We start from the raw sequence: 22,750 nt of genomic DNA, 5'->3' as shown, positions 1-22,750 counted from the left end.
GTAATATCTTAAATTTCATTTATTTTTTCCTACCCATTGGCAAATAATCTGTTCCTGTTTTCAGCATAAACCTCACTAGTTTAGTATATTTATGGTTAAAAAAAACAATATTTCAATAGAGTAATAAAAGTAATTCAAAATGTATTCTAAATATATAATAAAAGCCTTAATAGCTGAGCAAAATAAATGTATGCAGTATTGCTTTTTGCTTCTTACATGTGTTTTATTTTTTGCTAAATATCTTACAATATGGCTGTTTTGAGAAGTTTTCACACCGCACTGCAATCATCCAATCAGAATGAAAAAACACTCCCAACCTCATAATAGTGTGACATCTCACTAAACGCTCCGCCAGTATACACTGCATTCAGTTTGGCAGTGATTTTAAGACACGTCTGACTGCTTATCCCTTAATAACATCTTTATCTAATTCTGCTACACCTATTTTCCATCCTGATATTAAGGATACACACTATAAACAGTACAGCAAAGGAATAACAAATGGATTTCTAAATGTTACGGTACATTTAAACCTCACAAATTCACACCTTAACTAAAACCCAAAGGATTCACAAAATAGAAATATGCATGTATCTGTCGAAACGGGACGGCGTTATAGCACAGCCGGTGACTCAGACTCTCGGCTCATAAATCAGAGTGGATGAGCATCAAGTGGAAATCTGCAGATCGCTCATGATTAGCATACAAACACTGTACAGACCAGGCTCTCCATGCTGACCCAGTGGCCCTGAAAGCATTCAGCCTAAAAATGACTCAGAAACACAAAAAAGAAAGAAAGACCAACAGGAAGAACCCATTACATAAGTCATACGAAGTTATTCTGAGAAGAAAAGAACATTTATTGCAACACATCGAAAAGGGGGAAAAACTAATAAAAATGCCAAAAACACACAAATTCTTAATTTTAACTAGAATTAAAATGAAAATAGAAACTGAAATTGCTAACAAACTACAATATCATCTCAATGATACGAAAATATCATATGGTGAGTAAATTATTACATAATTCACCTAAAAAATAACCCGTTGAGGGGTTCAAACCTGCAGCTCAGATCTTATCAAAAGAGTCTGTTTCGTTTCACACTTCGAATGATTATTCAGAGAAAACCCCTACAAATGCATGAGGTGGCCAAGCTGAAAAGATTTTAAAAGTAGTGCAGGTTGAGAGGAGTATTTCCTGTTCTGTAGTGTGTCGGAGTGGGCCGGGGTACTATTGATCCTGTGTGTATTCACAGAACATGGTCCACCTACAGATTTTGTTTTTGAACAGCTCAGTGGTCATGACCCAGTGTCTGAAGGAGAGGAGATTACCAGAGACCGCCTTCACAAGGTGCAACAGTCCCCCGGACAATGCCGAATCCAGGGGCTGACAGGGAGCTTCAATAGTAAGTGAGCACAAAGCGTGCACATTATTCCAAACTGTGTCGAGAAAGACTAGCTTTTGACATAAATAGCCATTTCTTTGACAGTCAACTAATCTCAGTGCGACAATGATTTAAATTCAGCTTTGGCTGACAATTATTCTACAGCACAACACCTCTTTCTTTGCTCAAAACACTATAATTTACAGGCTATAATAGCAGTAACAACTGCCACAGGGCAATGACTAATTCCTTTGCAAATGAGCAGTTTCTTCCTGCAGGGCAGCCCATTTTAACAGCGTCCACATCTGAAGTCTGAATACTGTCTGATTGCTCCAATGCAGCTTGCTTTAATTTGAATTCAAGGCAGTTTAGAGACCCTTTTGTTTATGTTGATAGAGACGGACCCTAGAGCATTGACTCTGATTTGAAGGCCAACTGAATATTTGCAATATTTCCGCCAAAGCTGCTCATTTTCAAGCTATTTATTTACAGAAACTTGGAGTAAATATGTGACCCTGGACCACAAAACCAGTCATGAGTAGCACAGGTATATTTGCAGCAATAGCCAACAATACATTGTATGGGTCAAAATGATCGATTTTTCTTTTACGCCAAAAATCATTAGGATATTAAGTAAAGATCATTTTGTATAAATCTCAATTTCAAAAAATGACTCTTATGACTGGTTTTGTGGTCCAGGGTCACATATATTAAAATAATAAAATAAAATAATTTTAAATAAATAATAATTTATAATTAAGACATTTATAAATAATATAATATAATATAATATAATATAATATAATATAATATAATATAATATAATATAATATAATATAATATAAATTTTCATGACCTTTCCGGGTCTAGAAATCACACCTTTGAGAACCATGGTTTTTGAAGAAAAAAAAAGGGGGGGGGGGGAGAATTAAGGGAACAAATAATAAGAAATATGATTTCAGCTAAAATGTGATTTTAGCTTATTTTAAACCTAGTTTTGTCTAATTTTAAATCATTTGAAGTCATCTTTCCACCTACTTATGAGTGTGCTGACGCCCCCTAGTGGGTCCCAGCCCCCTGATTGCGAACCACTGCCCTACAGTTAATCTACAAAGACTTTCACCAATTAATTGGTCATAATTAATCAAAAAAGATTCATATGTTCAGCATACAATATGTAGATTACTCATGCATTAACAGTAATAATGCATAACTCAAGACTACGTATGAGAGTGTCTTATCGTGCTATTAACATGTTGTGTCCGTTTAGGATTCTGTCTACCGTTCTTTGTTACATCGGTCATTTCTACTCAGCATGCAAAGCTGTTTGCACAGATCTACCTGCCCTGCATACTGAACAGCCACTCTTTCAGGCTTATGACACACACACACATAAATGCATCGAGGTAAAGGACTTCCATCCCATTTATCACTTCAATCCTTGCCTGAATGCTTTACGTCTACAGCTGGATTTAGACAAGGTCATTTCAATGACCTCTACACAAGAAATGACAGCTACAAAGTTTTTCTGCTTGAATGCAACAATCACAATCCATTCTGCATGTGAACCTTAAGGATGCAATGACTCACAGCATCCCTGAGGCACCAGGCCCAGACGTTAAGGTGAGAAGGTGAACCTCTTGCCATCTTATGAATTATAACAGATGTGATACACATGAGAGCTAAACAGACACTAGTTATGTAATAAGTCTGTACTCAAGACTAGAGGTCAATCAATATAAGCTTTTCATAAATAATAATGAAATCAAGACACTATTGTGTTGTCTCAGAGTAACGTGTTGATTTAACGCCTGTGGTGGCTGAATCATCCTCTTGGTTACAAGACTGCCAGTCCGTTTTCCAATGACGATATAATTCACCGTGACACAGGAACACCAGGGGCAGTACGAGTCAGCTGCGGGTGATTGACAGATCGAGTCGGTCTCGTGCATATTTGCCTGTTGCAAGCGGGCCGCCGTGATTTTGCCAAGTAAGACATGATCCTGGATCAACATTACTGTGCAAAAATATAGACTTAACCCAATCCCTATCCCTAAACCTAACACTACCCATAATTTATTCCTAAAATCAGTGGGAAATGATAGCTGGTTAACAAGGGTGTAGAAGCACCTAACCCAGATAGTAAGCCTAAAATAGATATTTCCTGAAAAATAATCCCTCAATTCTGATTGGTTGATTGGAATGTTGTTCCAGGATCAACAAGGATGTTGATCCAGGAACATGTTGTACTTGGTGAAAATCACATTCACCGTTGCAAGCGTATCAGCGGTGAAGAACATTGTCAATGCCTTGAGACGAGAAGATGACTTGTTAGGCTACCTTTGCTGGAAAATCCATCTTAGACTGGTTTCTAGCTGGTCTAACAAGTTGATCATTAGCACTGACAAGACCATCTTAGACCAGTAAACCAGCCTAAGGTGATCAAGATGAAAGTTTTAGATTAACATTCTCACATCTATGTGATTTTTTGTTTGTTTGTTTAGAAAATAAAAAGAGTTTACAGTGAGAACTACTCTCAAGAGTAATTAACAAAATGAATTAATAATTGAATATATTAAGCAAGTTGTGGGACCCCTTACTTACAGGGATAATTCACAGAAAAATAAATGTATGTATGGATTCATGACCTGTATGGTATACTTTCCCTTGCTAAACATAAAAACAGAAATTCTGAAAAATGCTTTTGGTAATCGAACATGTAAAGCATGCAGAAGCACCATAACAGTAGCCTACAATAGCAATAGTATTGTGTGAGGAACAGATCAAAATTGAGGTTATTCGCTAATAATAATGATGTTCACTTCATTATTGAGTCACCGATATGAACCTGAGAGCCCTATCTGTAATGATTCACTGGAAGATTCAACACACATGACATTCTGAATTCGGTCATGTAGCTACTCTAAAAAATATTTTCATTAAATTTGGATTCACTTTCGTCCTCACATTCTGCGTCGTATCGTCTCTCACAGACTTTTAAGATACTTATGATATTTTTATGAGGCTTGACATCTTCAGTCACCGTTCATTTGCATATATAAGACAGATTTTTGGTTTCCGCCAATATATACAGTCATACAGGTCCTGGAACAACACGAGGGAAAGGAAATGATGACAAAAATATCATTTTAGGGCGAATTATCATTTTCATGTGAATATCAATGTAGCCTATTGATTATTCGCAGATAAAAGGAACCGTAACGCTAAACAAACGCATTCGTTCTCGGGACGTTGGTCTTCTAAATGACCGGTTTGCTCAGGCAAATATCACGGCTGACCTTTCCTTTCTCGCATGAATGAGAGTTGAGATCCCCACGCGGCGTTTTGTAACTTCAGAGCTCTGAAGCCACACGTACGAATGCAGAGCTGAGCTGACGGGCTTCATGCGGTGCGGAACCCAAAACGAGTTCAGATAAAAGCAGACACTCACCTAACTTTGGCTGCCACCGAAGAAATCGCATCATTTCTCAGATTCTTCCTTTTGGACACTGCAGTTCCCATGCTGGCATGGAAACAACGCTTGCAAGAAAACAGCACATTCCAGATGTCAAAGCATTGGAGAAAACGCGTGAAAAATTGATGGAACAGGATGGTATTAGGATGCGGATCCTTTTGCGTTCACGTGAAGGTCTGTTTATAGCATAGCGCAAAAATTCTCGAGGTGATGCGGGACAGAGGATGCTGCCGTCTCCTTTTGCTAGTGTCAACTAGTTAAAGAAAAAACACACGCACGAGCAGATCCCTCCCCTCCTCTCTCTCTCTCCATTGAGATGAGAAAGATACGATGGCTTGAAGAGTGTTTATGGTGGTGGGAGAGTGTGAGGGTCCAGACAGGAAACCCAGTGGGACCTTATATGGAGCGACCACTCCTCCAATTCCGCCCACTCGTGAAGTGGGTCCAGCGCTAATGTCAGGTGCAGAATGAGCTGGAGTGACCGGAACACATGCATAATACCGCACTTCTCATTAACGTTACCAGAATCAAAATGTTTTAAGAGCCTCCTATAGTTATAGTCAGGGGCGTAGCCATCATTTCAGAAGTGAGGGGGACACAAATGTGTTTTATATTATATGCACACGCACATACACATAACATAACAATATAACATTTCTGTAGTATATATTACCTACCAGTCAAAAGTTTATGAACAGTAGGAGTTTTAATGTTTTTTTAAGGAAGTCTCTTATGTTCACCAAGCCTGCATTTATTTGATCCAAAATGCAGCAAAAGCAGGAATGTTGCGAAATATTTTTACTATGTAAAACAATTGCTTTCTATTGAATATATTTAAAAATGTAACTGATTGCTGTGATCAAAGCTGGATTTTCAGCATAATTACTCCTGTCTTCGGTGTCACATGATCCTTTAGAAATCATTCTAATATGCTGATTTGCTGCTCAAGAAACCTTTTAAAATTATTATTATCAAAATTTAAAACAGATGAGTACATTTTTTTCAGGATTCTTTGATGAATATAAGGATACAAAGATCAGCATTTATCTGAAATAAAAAGCTTTTGTAACATTATACACTATACCATTCAAAAGCTTAGAGTCAGTATTTTTATTTATTTATTTTTTTTGGAAAAGAAATGATAGAAATTAATACTTTTATTTAGCAAGGATGCTTTAAATTGATTAAAAGTGATGATAAAGACATTTATAATGTTACAAAAGATTTCCATTTAAGATAAATGCTGTTCTTCTGAGCTTTCTATTCATCAAAGAAACATTCTACTTAACTGTTTTCAACATCACAATAATAATAAATGTTTTTTTGAGCAGCAAATCAGAATATTAAAATGATTTCTGAAGGATCGTGTGACTGGAGTAATGATGCTAAAAATTCAGATCTGAAATCACAATAAATTATATATTAAAATATATCCAAATAGAAAACAGTTATTTTAAATAGTAAAAATATTTAAAAATGTTACTGTTTTGCTGTACTTTGGATCAAAAATGCAGGCTTGGTGAACAGAAGAGACTTCTTTAAAAAACTAACAATCTTACTGTTCAAAAACTTTTGAATGGTAGTGTATAGGCAACTTTAATTTCTCTCTTATTTCTATCTTTTAATTGGCTTAGAAATCAGATACATTGCTGGACAATAACCAATAATAATGATTTGTTTATATACTACAAACACTATCACAACGCAGAATAGTTTCTATACTGTAATAAATGCTATGTCAATTAGCACTGCATTGTTCATATACTTTATTTATTACCTGGAGATGACATGGAAAAACACAAATAAACCATATATTGTCGCAATCCATGTTTAATGTCTTCATGTTTCCAAACGTTTCTGTTTTTCTGTGAAAACAACTGTTTTCATACAGCGGACGCTTTTGTCCATGTTAGGAATTTCCTGGTACGATTTTCTGAGCCAGAGCGCCCTCCAGCTACGAGTATGAATGAAACATAGCCTACACTGCATGGAGTGTTTAACGCTCCGTGATGTTCTCCGTGATCTACGCCCATGGTTATAGTTACATAGTTATCTATCCGCTCACCCATCTCTCTATACTCTATCTATCCATCCTTCTGTCCATTCGTTCATCTATCCATCTATCCATCAATCCATCCTTCTATCTACACTCTATCAATTCCTTTATCATCTATCTTTTATCACCATCCATATTCTGTCTATCCATTCATCCACACATTTGTCATCTATCCACCCATCCATCCTTCTTTCCATACTCTCTGTATATCTATCCATCTACACATCTGTCCATCTATCTATCTATACTCTATCAATTCATTTTATCTTCCATCCATCCATCCATATTCTGTCTATTCATCCACCCATTTATCCATCCATCCAGCTACCATCCATTTATCATCTATCCATCTACCATCTATCCATCCATCCATGCATCCACCTATCCACCCATCCATTTATCATTTATCCATGCATCCACTTATCTACCCATTCATCCATCCATTTATCATCCATCCATCCTTTATATCAACCATATATCAATCTATCCGTCTGTCCGTGTATCTATCTATACTCAAATCAATCAATTTATCATCTACCATCTATCCATCCATGCATATTCTGTTTATCCATCCATCTTTCCCGTCTATACATCCATTTATAATTTTTCACCTTTCCATACATACATACTCTGTCTATGCATCCATCTATCCATACAGGCTATACATGCATTTATCATCTATCCATCCACTCACATTCCTCTCTGTATCCATCCATTTTTTAAATCTATTTATACTGTAATAAGTGTAATGCCTAAAAGAATGCTTCAAGTGGAAACGTCAAATGTTAATTAGTATGTGTCAAAAATCTTATTCGGTATGACTGATCCAACGTTCATACCATAGATTAGATAAATTCAGGCAGAAATAGCTCACTCATCTGTCCAATTCATTAAATAAAAACCTTCACCTCACATTTCCATATTTGCATATGTCTATGCGTACCTTCTCAGGTTTTCAGACAATGCATGTAACTGTATCGCCATACACACTCACACAGGCACATAAACACACACATGTATGGATTATAGCAGTGTGCCCTCGCTCCATAACAGGCTGTTAACTGTCTGCAGTTGCCTCACTGAAGCAGACAGACAACAGACGAACCGTCCCTCTGCTAGGACAGCTAGACAAACAAGTGTAGAGAACAAGGGCTTTACTGTAGCAGCATCAGTAGAATGAAGATCCAAACGAAATATGCATTAGTGACTCTACTGTATACATTCAATCAATCCTCTGATAAGGGTCACAAACCTGTTTTTTACCTATATTCTGTGTGTTTAGGAGAACACGTGGTCTGTCTGTGTCATATAGGGAGACAAATGGAAAGAAGCAGAAGTCAGCTGGATTGAAGAAAAGTATATATTACAGTGCTTCTGGGTTTTTACTGTGGTCGACGCCGTTTTTTTAAGTAAATAATCCGTGGTAGCCCTGGGCTGCAAGTGTGCGTGGTGGGACTGCGGATGAAGGGAAGAAAAACAGAAATGAAAGAATGACAAAATGCCCTTTCTTTAACAGCACCGAGACGTGCAGCGCTACGAACAGCATGTACTGGCGATAAAGCCGATAGAATTTGTTAATTATCCCCACACAGACTGCAGTGGATGTTCACATCATGCACAGCTAAGCGTTACAGATTAATTATTCAAAAAATGTATTAAAAAAATTCCCCACCTCTGCATAATAGACTTCTTTTCCAACTGAATGAAACGTCTTGTTTACTACTGGCAACATTGTCTGAAGCCTGGAGTTTTGGCAAGAAATGTCCTCCAAGAAGACAAATGTAAAATGAAAAAAAAAAAAAACTCATCACCTAATGCACACACACACACAAAGAAAAGCAGTTTGACATTGAATTTGTGCTTTTATGTCTTATTCTTTCAGATGATGATGATGAAGAGGGAATGGTGACGCAATATGCTCCTCCGGACAGGATGCCCTCATCTGTGCTCTGGACAAAGTCTCTCTTTTTTCCCTCGCTCTCTCACACACCTGGATCATTTCGAGGGGGGCACTGCTGTTTCCATCACTCACGGTCTGTTCCAACACAAATAACCTAACAAGGTCAGCCAAAACACTCGTACTCCATTACTCCACTGGCTCATTGTGTGCCAGAGCTCCTGTCACATCACATTTGAGTATCGATAGTCGCTAATAACGGCATGTGAAATCTCATAAACTCCCACTGACACCAGCAAGGAGAGCAATCCTTAAAACCTGTTGTGATAATTGCAACAGAGAGACCCTTATCTTCGGTGCTTTGCATAATTTGAAACTTAATTTGAATAATGCAGTAATTGGTAATCGTGTAGGTACAACAGGCAAATGATCTAATTCAAATTGGCACAGCGTCTGTTTCAGCGAGTGTCTAGGAGAAACGCAAATATATCTGATGGAATTATTCAAGAATGTAAGGAATTTTAATGTAAAATTGACAATTAAAATAAAATGCAAACATTTACACAGTTATCCCACAGAAAATGACCTTGCATTGGCTTCACAGTTAAAGGCTGCATGCAGTATTGCACCTTAAAGGAATATTCAGATGTTTAATACAATGTAGTATAATGTTAATTTCCACAAAAATTTATTTCTTGACCCTCCTTTTCTTTGGGGGGAAAAAAATTGGTTACAGTGTGGCACTTACAGTAAAGTGAAAGGGAATGGGGCTAGTACATTGTTAACATTACTGGACTTTACCGTACCTTTTCTGTGTAGTTATATAAAATTTTATATCTGAATTTAGCCCAGAATATTCCTGCAAGAAATTCCTCTGCTAAATGAACAAATGTAAATGTGAGGGACTTATATTTACATTTAGACATTTAGTATGGAGAAAAAAAAAAAGAAACACTGATAAGTTTAGCAATGTAGGTCAACTTACGTTGCTTTAGACTCAACAACATTACACTCAGCCCTGCCGGTAATGAAAAGGCAATGATGCATTTACAAATCCATTTACAGTAAAGTAAGTGATTTTTGTGACAGGAAGATTCACATATCCTCCAGATGACACCACTGTGAGGAGGCAGCGGTGCTGATTTATTTAGAAACCCAGGATGTACACATCATTAAACAGATAATTACAGCGCAGATCCCCCAGATACCTTTTGAGTCATATACACACACCCCCAGACTCTCCACATCTCCTCTGAAACCTGTCACTACAGACCATCCTTAGTCACGAAGGAATGACCACAACAGAAGGACCACAAATTTGAACAACATCACCCCATGGCTTGGCAAACATTTTAATGGACAATTACAACACTGTTGTTATTTGTGGCTTACAGTTGTTCGCTTCTAGTTATTTAGAATCTTATTAAAAGTAATAGTTCACCCCAAAATAAGATGTTTATCAACATCAACTACCTACCCTGTATTATTTTCTCTTTTCCATGAAACACAAAGGTCAGGAAGAATGTCCGAGCTGCTCTGGTCCGTTCAGTTTAAAACTGAGTACTGTTCAACTCCTAAAAAAAAAAAAAAAAAAAAGTAAAAAAAAATAGAAAAAAAATGCATCTTTGCTACAGCTGTGAAATCTCATTCCCTTGCTAATATTTTAACGAAAAATGTGTTACTTTTCTAAGCAATTAGAATAATGATGCATGGCGGATTATAAAGCAGGTGAAAAAATCCCATACACTTACATTAAAAAACAAACCAAGCCACATCTACAGACATAAATATCATAAGAGACTTGAGTGTGGGCTAGAAACTAGCAAACACATAACAATGGCCAACCATGCAGAACAGCCCAGCTCAACATGGACAAGCAATTACTTCCATTTTTCTAAAAAAAATTATATAAAAAAAAAAAAAAGCATAGTAAACGGGTGACCATTTAGCTAGCTTTACCTCTTATACATAATACCTCCATGCCCCTTTGCTAAGTAGCGAGCAGCGTGAAGAACAAAAACAAAGAACCTTCCAGACAGCAGTACAATGTCTACTTCAGAGAAGGTCAAATGCTCACATTCACTAAACTCCACTAGGCTGATTCAGACTGACAAATGGACAAAAGGCAAAGCACGCAAAAGCACACATACACCTGCGCACACACCCCAGCTACAACAGCCCTATCTAGTCGATATCATCAGGATTATTGCTACTCTTATGGGGATTTTTAGTACAGGTCAGTGCAGCTAAATGACAATCTAAATCTCACCCAAATTGCCATCATTCTCCATGGTCACAGTGGTACACTCCATGGCACACTTAATGTATGAACGTATATGTATAATGGCTCACGAAAGTGAAGTTAGCTACCTAACTAAAAAAACTCAGCATTTGTTTTCAGATGCATTGAGATTTTGTATTTTGTATTAATGCAATGAAATCCAAAAAAGAGACCTAAATGTCCAGATACTTCATGGCACTAGGTCTACAAGTGCTTCAATTTAAGCTGAACTTGCTCTTAGAGACCATCATGTGCCCTGATACTGTCAAATAATGATACTGAGCTTTAAATCAATCTTTCTTTTATCATTTCTCAGTGAGTAGACCCAGACTCACAGATTTTCACAGGCTCTACCTAAAAAAAAATAAAGCAAAGTGTGTGTGACATTAAGGCCTGGTTTCACAGACAAGGCTTAGACCAGGGTTCCTCAAATCTTTCCCTGGAGGGCCAATCTGCTGCAGAGTTTAGCTCCAACCTTGATCAAACTCGCCTACCTGTGATTTTCTAATGATCTTGAAGACTCTGATTAGCATGCTCTGGTGTGTTTGATTAGGGTTAGAACTAAACTCTGCAGGAGTGGGCCAGATATGAGGATGCCTGGCGTAGGCTTAGTTCACACTGCAGGTCTTAATGCTCAGATCGGATTTTTTGCTGAAATCCAAATTTTTTGCGCTGTTGTTCACATTGTCATTTAAATGCGACTGCCAGTAGTCTCATGTGTGAACCGTATATGGCCCTGAAGTGACCCGCATGCGCAGAAGACGACGTGACGTCAGACGCAGCACACTGTATTTGCAGAAATAAAAATACAATTTTTAAGTTAATGTGCAATTGGAGCCTAAATAACGAAGTGATAAGAAGAATAATATTAAGAAGATATTAATATTAATATTCCTCCAGTGCAAAATTGTGACGTCTGTCGCATTTCAATGACATAAAAAATGCATGAAATGCGACATGGCCGTTCAGACAGAAGTCGCATTGCAAAACATTGGATATGTATCCGATTTAGGACCACATATGAAAGTGGCCTGGGCCTGATTTGAAAAAAATCTGATTTGTGCTGTTCAGACTGTCATAAGAAAATCAGATATGGGTCACATTTGGGCAAAAGTCAGATTTGGGCCACTTTAGCCTGCAGTGTGAACCTAGTCTTAGACTAAACCAGGATTAGGCCATAGTTCAATTAGGACATTCAAGTAATTTTTATAAATTTGCCTTGGAAAAAAACATTACTGGTGTGCATCTTGAGACAAAACAAAGGCACTGATATATTTTAAGATCAGTCAGTGTAAGTTTCTTTCAGTTGAAACAGCTCAGATTTACACTTTAGTCTGGGACTAGGTTTAAGCCTTGTCTGTGAAACCGGGGGTAAATATAAGTCCTATCAAGCTAAGGTCAAAGTCTAACAGGTTTACTCTAAGGATGGCCACGAGAAGTGACGGCAATACTGAAAACACAATTGCATGACTTTTAAAGATTTCACACCAAATCCAGTCCATAATTTATAACTGTACATACATTTTTCTGATTGGTTATAGTATCAATACCCTGCATTCAAGATTCATCAGACAGCAGTTTACATCACCACTGGCCCTGTTTCAAATTGCACCCGCAGCCATCACAGTCCCATAGTCCCTCCAAGCCTAGACAATGTGACAAAGACTGTTGGGTAACAGTTTGCTGTCAGGTTTGAACTAGTGCATGATCGGCTAAGGGGTGCATCAAGGGCACATAGGGGGTGAACCCTAAAATGACAAATGAGGACAAAAGCGCCAAAGGTCAAACATTACCGAATATGTCCAATATGTGTTAATCTCCTCAAGTGTTCTGAAAAACTCCAGCAATGTCATCAGTGCTGCAGCACCGGGATGGGCACCATTAGTGCCTGCCGGATTATCCTGCCAGAGAGAGGGAGCCCTTGCACCGTACGTGAGTCTCATGTCTATCAGCTCCTTGTTTCACCTTGGCACATACCGCAGTAGCTAAGCACTATAGTAGGGTGACGAACAGTGCCATGATTTGTGTGTGAGATTCACGTGTGAATATTTGCACTGGCTGCCGCCTGTATCTCACCCTGACATGAGGCTCTAGGAGAATGATGCATGTTGCAGGAGATTATTGCTTTACACTCTCTCACCCCTGCCTGCTGTTGGCTGTGACCACGTGGCCTGATTCCTGGCATGGAGGGAGGGAGATGGGAAGGAACAGCTGGGAGGGAGAGAGGGAACAATAGAATGGAGGTAGGGAGAGGTGGATACATGAAGGTATGTGGAGACAGATGGAGAGGAGTACAGGCAAGGTGCTCAATACTAATGTACACGTATTGTAATTGCGTACAGTTTTATGAATTATGCATTCTCTGCTGTAATAATTATAAGAAAATCCAGTTAAACAATAATGGGACTACTCACCAACTGTCTCATCTTCATAAATACTGCATGCAAAAGTGGCAAGAGCTTTTGAGTGTAACAGGCAAACTTTAAACACTCCAGACAAAGACCTAGTTGCTTGATTTGAGAAAGTTTGCAAGGTCTGTGGCATCAAATCTTTAAACAGTTTGATAACAGCAAATAAACGAGATATCCTGGAGCACAACTGTATAATCTGCTATGTCTGATTTGATAGCTACCCGGAGCTGAATCACTGCCCAGACAAGCGGGATTAGTTCTCTGGGGCCTCATACTGCCAGGGCCTCCAAAGCCTCAGGGCACATGAAATTTCCAAGTTTTCCAAGACTTCCAAGATCAGACCAGCAGAAAGTGAAACATACAGATTCCTGGAACATACAGAGCAAGCTGAACATCAGGACCTCCAAAAACATATATCCAAGGGTCTAGTCTCCTGGAAAGATGTAAAACTGTAATTGTGTGGACTAGACATTTTGCTTATATTGAACAGTCTTTCTATAATAACATTACCAATACAAAAATTCCTTTGAGATCATGGGGTTTTAGAGCTGTTCTAATATAGTCTACACAAACAAATTGCAAAAATTGTACATTTAGGGGTTCAACAGCATGTCACTGGGTAAGTATTCTTGAAAGGCAAACCTCTGTACCATATGCATACCTAAAACTTTCATAGAGTGATACTGCATGTACCCTTAAGGTACTACTAAGGCAGGGGTGCCCAACCCTGTTCCTGGAGATCTACCTTCCTGCAGAGTTCAGTTCCAAGCTTGATCAAACACACCTGTCTGTAATTATCAAGTGCTCCTTCAGATCCTTATTAGTTGGTTCAGTTGTGTTTGATCAGGGTTGGAGCTGAACTTTGCAGGAAGGTAGATCTCCAGGAACCGGGTTGGGCACTCCTGCTCTAAGGTATACCTTTTAGGGTGCGTAAAGTACAAAGTTGTCCTTTTGAGAGCATAGGGAATAGGGGAGTGGTTTCAAACTCAATTCCTGGAGAGCCACAGCTCTGCACAGTTTAGCTCCAAACAGCTCCAACTCACACCTGCTTGGAATTTTTTTTGAAGAGTAGCTGGATTAGCTAGATCAGGTGTGTTTTGGGTTGGAGCTAAACTCCTCCAGGAATTGAGTTCGAGACCAATGGAATAGGGTGTCCTATCCTGCAGAGTTTACCTCCAACCAAGTAAACACACCTGAACCTGCTAATCAAGTTCTTCAGAATCACTTTAAACTTCCCAGTAGATGTGTTAGAGCAGGTTAAAGCTAAACTCTGCAGGAAGGTGGCTCTCCAGAAGCAGGACTTGGACAGACATCTATGCTCTAGAGCAGAGGTCCTCAACCCTGTTCCTGTGGACCCACTATCCCGAAGAGTATAGCTACAACCCTAATCAAACACATGAAACAGCCAATCAAGCTCCTCAAGACTGCTTGAAAATTGCAGGCAGGTGTGCTGAAGCAGGTTGGAAATAAACTTTCCAAGAGAGTGGGTCCCCAGGAGCAGGGTTGATGACCTCTGCTCTAGAGGGCCACTCTCCTGCAGAGTTTACCTCCAACCCTAATTAAACACACCTGAATGAACTAATCAAGGTAGTGATGGGAAGCCGAGGCTTTCTGAACCGTTTGAGGCATTCATCAAATTGTGCCAAAAACGGTTCATTACTTGAAGCTTTTTAACACCGTGTGCATTAGCGACATCTGGTGGTCAGACTCAGTTTCTCTATCTAACGAAACATCGTGGAGCAGATGGTTTGAAATTTTTTAAGTGCCAACTCGTGTCATGCGTCCGGTCAACGGATTCACCTAAAATATGTGTGTGTGATTTATAATTAATAAATGACGTGAGTAGTTGCAAAAATATGTTGGGTGAGCTGTTCAGGGTCTTTGAGACCCCAGCTAGAACATGATTGAATGCAATAGAGGTGTGACGTGCATTCAGTTTCTGTCTGGTGTTGAGGTTACAGTTGACTCAACTATTCTACTGAATCCCAAGTAAGAGTTCACACACACAACCAAGTTGATGTAAAGTCAAACACAAGAGTCATGCGAAGCGACAACTTTTTCAAAACAGCTGTCCCGACTTTCCAATACTGCATGACGTTCGAAGCTTCAAACGTCAATCAATCACGTGATATTGTCATTTCGATACAAACATTGGTTCAGTGTGTGATACAATAGTGCTTTGAAAACTGCATCGGAGCCTTGGTGTCAATTGTCCCATCACTAAATCAAGGTCTTCAGGATTACTAGAAACTTCCAGACCGGTGTTTTGGAGCTGGTGTCCTGCAGAGTTTAGCTCCAACCCAAATCAAACACACCTGAAGCAGCTAATCAATGTCTTACTAGGTATAAACTTCCAGGGAGGTGTGTTGAGGCAAGCTGGAGCTAAACTCTGCAGGACACAGGCCCTCCAGGATCAAGTTTGGTGACCCGTGATCTAGAGAATATGTAGGCTGTTCTGGAGTTTGACCTGCCTGTCCTTTAGTGTTTACTATGCCTCTCTATCTCATCTCCAGTCACTCTCTGCCTCATCTCTGGTTTTACAGTTCCCCTTCAGAGATTTGAAATGGGCTGGCGCTCATTTGTCTAAATGTGACTTGTGAGGTGAGGCAGGGCCAGGAGATGAGCATGCTGCCTCTGCCGAGCCCTGGGAGTGAATGAAAGCCTGGCAGCTCTCCCGTATGCTGACAGATGAATTATTGAGCTCTGTTTACCCAAACGAGAAGTCTTGGTGTGCTCGTTCAGGCTGGAGGGGACTGGGAGAAAGAAAAAAACATGCCTCAGAGCAAACAGCTGGATTCACTGTGATACCTTCACTAATGATGTCATCAAGGCTTTGTCTTGCTTGGTATGCTTCTTCCACACATACAAAGGCCCCAGAAAGTATCTGGACACTTCAAGGGATAGTTCAGCCAAAAATGAAAATTCTGTCATTAATTACTCACCCTCATGTCATTCCAAACCTGTAAGACCTTCACCTTCGGAACACAAATTAAGGTAATTTTATGAAGTCCAAGAGCTTTCGGACCCTTTCTGACCTTGTTTCCTTTGCACACGAAAAGTATTCTCCTAGCTTCATAAAATTATGGTTGAACCACTGAATGTCACATGGACTGTTTTATTTTATTTTACCATTCTAGGTAGTTACATTGTTGTCTATGGAGGGTCAGAAAGCTCTCGGATTTCATCAAAAAATATCTTACTTTGTGTTGAACGAAGATGAACAAAGGTCTTACGGGTTTGGGACAAAAAGAGGGTGAGTAATGACAGAATTTTCATTTTTGGGTGAACTATCCCTTTAAAGTACCCGTAAAATTAATCAATGTCATAGCATTGCAAACCCCTAAGGTTTAACAAACAAATATGCTATTTTTAAATAAATCCTATTTGGTTTGATATCTTGTTATATAATGCTGCGACATTCATTCATTTGAAAGAACATCTCAAGGGTCCAAATGCTTTTTAGGGCCACTCTATGTGGGTATTGCAGACACTAACTTACACACCTACAGACATGTATGTAAGTGAACAACTCTTTCTAGTTTTCCTGCTCATGCATGAAATACACAAGCTTTGATGCACACAAACCCATTTGGGATCACGGTGTTCTTTTCGTGTCCAGTTGTGTGGGTGTCTGTACTGTATGTGCAGAGAGGACTGCTCTGATATTAAGAACAGTAGGTTGTGGCTCATGTCCCGAGCAGTCTACTGAAAAAGCAAATGTTGTGCATCCATGACCCATATGGATCTGCTTGCTAGGACACCAGAGCAAGCGGAAGGACAAGATGTTAACAAAGACCATGATGATCAGAGTACATCTGAACTCATGACTCATCTCTCAAAAGGGCAGAATTTACTCTACAACTTCATTCCTCATCCACTCTCTCTGTTCTTTAATATGACCGTGAAGTCAGAGGAGGTAGTCAGTTAGCAGTTCGCTACATAGCAATGCTATGCTAACTTATATAAAAATGTATAACTTCTAAACAAACAATTTACATCTAAAGTGGTCATAAAAGTACGTGGACACTGAAAGCCACCCTCTCTCTGTTTAATATAAATGTCTTATATAATTTATAATATAATGATATCATGTCGCTTTTTTCATGTTTTGCAATACTTTCAAAGAGAAATGTCCAATGAGTGGCAATAAAAACACATTTAGTGTAATCCAAAACGGATGCATAGGAAACTTGCAATGTTTTACGTTAGTTGTTGTATGTATTGCAGCAGCTCAGAAATGAAATGTCTGGTGAGGGGTGCATTTGAAAATAGTTTAGCATCTACGCTAAACCCTTCTCAAAACCTAACCGATAGTGTTAACCAAAGCAAATCTGAGGTAAAAATGCATTTCCTTAAGCAACTGTGCCATTTCAGCTTGCTTCTGCAAGTCTTTGAGATCTTATATCGTGACTCATGTTTCATAGGACAACAATACTGTACCAGTTGAACTACCAAGCAAGTTTACTACATCAGAAAAGCCATGTGGAGCTGGTTATGTGATACAAAACTAAAATGTATTAGTTGGTTTACAAATCATGGTAAGTGTCATAAATTAGTGAAAGGACTGGCATGAAAGTCAATAATCAATAATAATCAATAATTTGCCCCGTAATCATAATTTGTGTGCAAAGTAATAACAATTGTTAGTGTTTTACTGCTGTATATGTATTTTGCAAAAACTCCCAGGTTGATATGGCTTCCAGAACAGACAATTTATATCTACAGCAGTTCTAAAACCTATTTAGACACTTAATTCATCCTCTCCCAATGTTCTTGGATCTTGAGAGCTGCTTAGTGGTTTGCTTACTTGTATGACAATATATAGTTTCTAAATCAAACAATTTACATCTAAAGTGACCATAAAAACTACTAAGACAATTAAGCTATGCTTCATTTTTGTATAACATATTTGAAAAAGTGTTAGAACATCATTGCATTTTTTAACAAAATATCAGAAGTAACAAGTTCAAGAAGTAACAACTGCAAACTTATGCACTGAAGGCACATTTGTAGTATGTACATGTAATCACACAAAATGTGTGTGTGTGTGTGTGTATATATACGTATGTACATAGAAATATGCTGAAAACAAGGATTGAACAACCAACACCTTTTATCCAAAGTAGTCTTTTAGCAGACGTTTTACCCTAAGCAAATTATAGTACTCCCAGTAGTACACTTATAGGATTATAAATTATAGTAATTTTATAGTACAGGAATAATTCCGCTAGATCAAGCGCTTCGCTCAAGGACAACTTATGGGAATCAAACACCTCGCTTTACAATTATCAGCCCTGAGCTTTAGCTTTTAAGTTAAAAAAATTCACGTTACTGATAAATACTGATGCAGATGTATAAGTAATATTCAATTAGTGGTTAAGAATTTGGGCTATTAACCAAAAGTTTGCAGGTTAAAACCCCAGAAGGAGAGACTCATTGGCTGTCACCATAATGCCCTTAAGCAAGAGATTTAACCTCAGGTTAGTTTCAGGCAATTGCCCCTGTTGTATGTCCCTTAGGATAAAACAATGGCTAAATGTGATTTTGAATGGTGCTTTTCTAAAATGTTATAAAATATAAAGAGCAATGATGACAACATCAGTTCCGCACAGTAATTTTTGTATACGCAGCAAATATAATTAACATGCAATAACATCCAACAACACCATTTGTGCTGATCAACACATAATTTACACATAGGATGCAGAAGCCCTAATGAAACAAAAATGAAGTAGACACAAAGAAGTGCAGTCAATTTCAAGAACAACATGTCTAGTCTGTGACAGAACAACCTCACACATTGATTTTATCTATCTGTCATGAGGGCCTCGGGCTCCTGACGTCACTGCTCTTCAATAAACTGGAGCAAGAGATGCATCCTCAGTGCTACAGACCAGCGAATGAAGGCTTTTTTAGTGCAAACCCAGAGCAGCAGTGGACTGGTGGTAATAAATTGCTGCCTCTCTCTGAACAAGTACAGACATGGCACATCCACTTCAGTACACCACAGGGAGGTTGAAAGAGAAAGACCTGACCACCGCAGAGTTGGGAAGACAATATGTGATGGGAAAACAACCTCAACAAATAAGAGGTTTAGAGAGAGAAACAAAGACAGTGGAAACAATATACAGTATATATGAATAATGTATATTAATATAATTAAACTGGCCACTTTGCTGCTATGCCTTTAAAATCTCTACATAAATGCCCTTTTTGAGTGTAAAACAAAAAAAAACAAGCTGACCACTAGCAGCCCTCAGGGCAGACATCATGGAACTGACTCTCATATCTCATATAATGCTGTTTGGATAAAATGCTAAAGAAAACAATTGTTCTGGGGAAAAATGAGGCCCCATTCTTACACTTCATGAACATATTTGCATAGGAGGAGAAGGGGGAATACAAAGACAGCTCAAAGGACTTGTGGGACCATGAGTCTATCCTACTTCCACCTTATTACTAAACCAAAACTGGAGAGGGCAAACTGAACAGATATTTCTTGGACTTTTCAGTTTACAGTTAAACATCAAACTGTTATTTCAAAAGATAATGAAAAGATTTGATTTAATGTGAGACAAAACAGTGGGATCCCCAGAGAAAATTTCATTTTCTAACTGAATACAAAATTTTGAATAGCAAATTATATTATCAGTATAACAACATTTCAGTGAAAAGTATATTTCAAAAGATATTAATATAGTTATTTGATTAGTGACCGCAGAATCTTAAATTTCTTCATTCTGCACCATAACTTTTGTCAAAATCTTAAAACCTAATTCACTTCCGGGTATATACACTGTAAATAAATGAATAAATACATAAATAATCCCTATTCATATTACATTACAGAAAATGATTCTAGTTTGTAATTTTACTAATTGAATACAAATGTTTTAATTACAATTTATATTATCAGCATAATAACACTTGAGTGAAAAACTGAATTGAAAAGACATTAATATTATTATTTGTTTAGCAACCAAGAAATAATGAATCTTCTGGTAAATACAAAATTCTTAATTGTAATTTTTTGTTTTTAAATTTGAAACAACAACAACAAAACTTGCTATATTAGTTGTAAATAAGAAGGAAAGAAAGAAAGCTGGACCCATTACTGTACATGTTACTGTAAATATAAAAGTAAATACATAAATGGAATGTTTGCAAAATTGAGATGTCTTAAGAATCTTCCATGACCTGACTCACATTTGACTCAAACTATATGATGTAACCTGCATCTTTCAATTTTGTAGTATTGTATTTGGATAAAAGTGCCTGTTATGAATGCAACAGCTTGGGGAATGACTGATTTATAAATGAGAGTGAGAGCAATGAAGAGAGGTAGCAAAATTGCAAGGAAAAGAAATTGGCAACAATTTCAGAATATTACCCAAAGTGTAGCCAAACTGTGTTTACTCGCATAATAATAAATCACTCATAATCACATCTGTCACAACTCCTTCTTCACTCTTTCTCCCACACCGCAGCCGTGGAGAAGATGAGCAAGCTAGACAGATGAATAACGACATTAATGTAATGCAAATGACAAATCAAATGAATGCATATACATCTGTGCCAGAATCGAACTTAGCATCTCTCACTGAAACAACAGCCAATTTTATAATGAAGACTTTATATCGTCATAAAAGAATCAGGTCAGAAATGTGTGCTAACAATGAAGTCGGCACCATTTTGGTCTAAGAAAAGATCTTGTTTGGTATTTTTGTGATTAAAAATAGCAGTTTCTCTTTCTAAAGCATCTCACACGGTGCGTTGTGTGTCAGTCTGCGTGCGTGGCCACGTGTGTAGTGGATCTGTTTTTAGAAGCTGCATGCGCAGGGTGACGCACTTTCACAAAGGGTGAGTTCCCACCTTTCACAGCCCACAAAAATAGTCCCAAACCTGCAAAAATAGAGCAACTGCCCGATTTAATCCGCAGACGCACACCGACCTGCCGCTGCTCCAACCTTTAGAGCGAGATCAATCAACTCTCTCCCTCCCTGCGCCCCTGGACACACACAGAGACACATACACACACATACAGTCGTGACTAAACTCTCAGAGGAGAGCAGCAGGGATAAACACAGGCAGAGAGAGAGCGAGCGATGAAGAGCAGAACTCAAAATCCCTGCTTCAAACAATGTACGGATCAGTGACACCCCAAGGGCCTAAAGATTTTATATAAATAAAATATATAATTCAAATAAATTATATAATTTTAAGGTTTTAGTTTTAGTTTCAGTCATTTAGTACTTCAGCTTGAACTAAATAAAAATGAGATGTCCAAAACATAAAATATGGTAATACCATGGTACCATGGTTTATGTTAAGTACTGCAAAGCAAATATTTTTTACATGGAGCATCATTTTTGCAAAACAATGTAAATATTTGTAAGTTTATTTTGTCCTTCCCAAAAATACATAGGATTTTGTTTGGTTTAAGTGTTATTTCATAGTAATTATCAATAATACTAAATTTTCTTTTATTTTAATTTTTATGCTTTACATTTTTATTTTCATTTTAGTTTAAGTTTTAGTAATTTTGATATGTACTTTTGTCATTTTTATTTCTATATAGCTTTAATTTATTATTATTTTTATCTAATTAATTTATAATATATTTTTAAATATTATTATTACTACTACTATCATTATTATAATTACTTATTACAGTTTTTTTTTTTTTTTTTTACTACTTGTACTAGTAATTTTACTACTTGAACTTGAACCAATGCAACATTTCAACATGTTTTTCATCTAATATTTTAGTTTAGTTTAGCTTAGCTTTTCAGCTACCAAAAACAGTAGTTTTTGTTTTGTTTACAACAACACTGTCTAAAAGTCAAGGAGCCTCATTCATGAGACATAAGAACCAATTTCTGTGTAAATCATTTGTTAAGCTATTCTTATACAAATTCAGTGCAAATTTTTAAGCAAGAATAGTGTTACAAACAGTTTCCACAGACATTCGTTCTGCTTGTGTTTTGTGAGAGAGGCCCAATGGGTATACGCAACTCATTACTTAGATACACACACGTCGGCAGCAATTTTCTGTCCACTTGAAGCTTTCTCCTCATCAGTGTCAACACTGGGGAGTAAGGAGACGCATTATCCTTTCTTTAATTTAATTATAATTTACCTCATTTATCACAGCTTGAAGCTGCGACGGGACTGGACATGTTCTGCTCAAACGGAGAGCGCTCGAGAATGACTCATTACAGGCAGAGTTTGCCACTCTTAAAACA

General features: G+C 37.8%; 1 protein-coding gene across 10 annotated transcripts in view; it reads right to left on the bottom strand.

Annotated features, from left to right (window-relative positions):
- Nucleotides 1-14,282, bottom strand: part of nsmfa (NMDA receptor synaptonuclear signaling and neuronal migration factor a) — a 50,781-nt gene extending 36,499 nt beyond the window's left edge. For 4 of the 10 annotated variants that reach the window (XM_058758271.1, XM_058758274.1, XM_058758272.1 and 1 more), the window contains exon 1: nt 4,837-5,178. In XM_058758271.1, the coding sequence (XP_058614254.1) occupies nt 4,837-4,907 (71 nt within the window). In that variant the 5' untranslated portion in view covers nt 4,908-5,178. The other 6 variants (XM_058758267.1, XM_058758276.1, XM_058758273.1 and 3 more) reach the window with 4 other exon arrangements.
- Nucleotides 14,283-22,750: the final 8,468 nt, after the last annotated feature.

Source organism: Onychostoma macrolepis, chromosome 21 (assembly GCF_012432095.1).
Source record: "Onychostoma macrolepis isolate SWU-2019 chromosome 21, ASM1243209v1, whole genome shotgun sequence".
NCBI classification, from domain to species: domain Eukaryota; kingdom Metazoa; phylum Chordata; class Actinopteri; order Cypriniformes; family Cyprinidae; genus Onychostoma; species Onychostoma macrolepis.
Note: the sequence above shows the minus strand (reverse complement) of the source record. Positions and strands in the feature narration are given on the sequence as shown.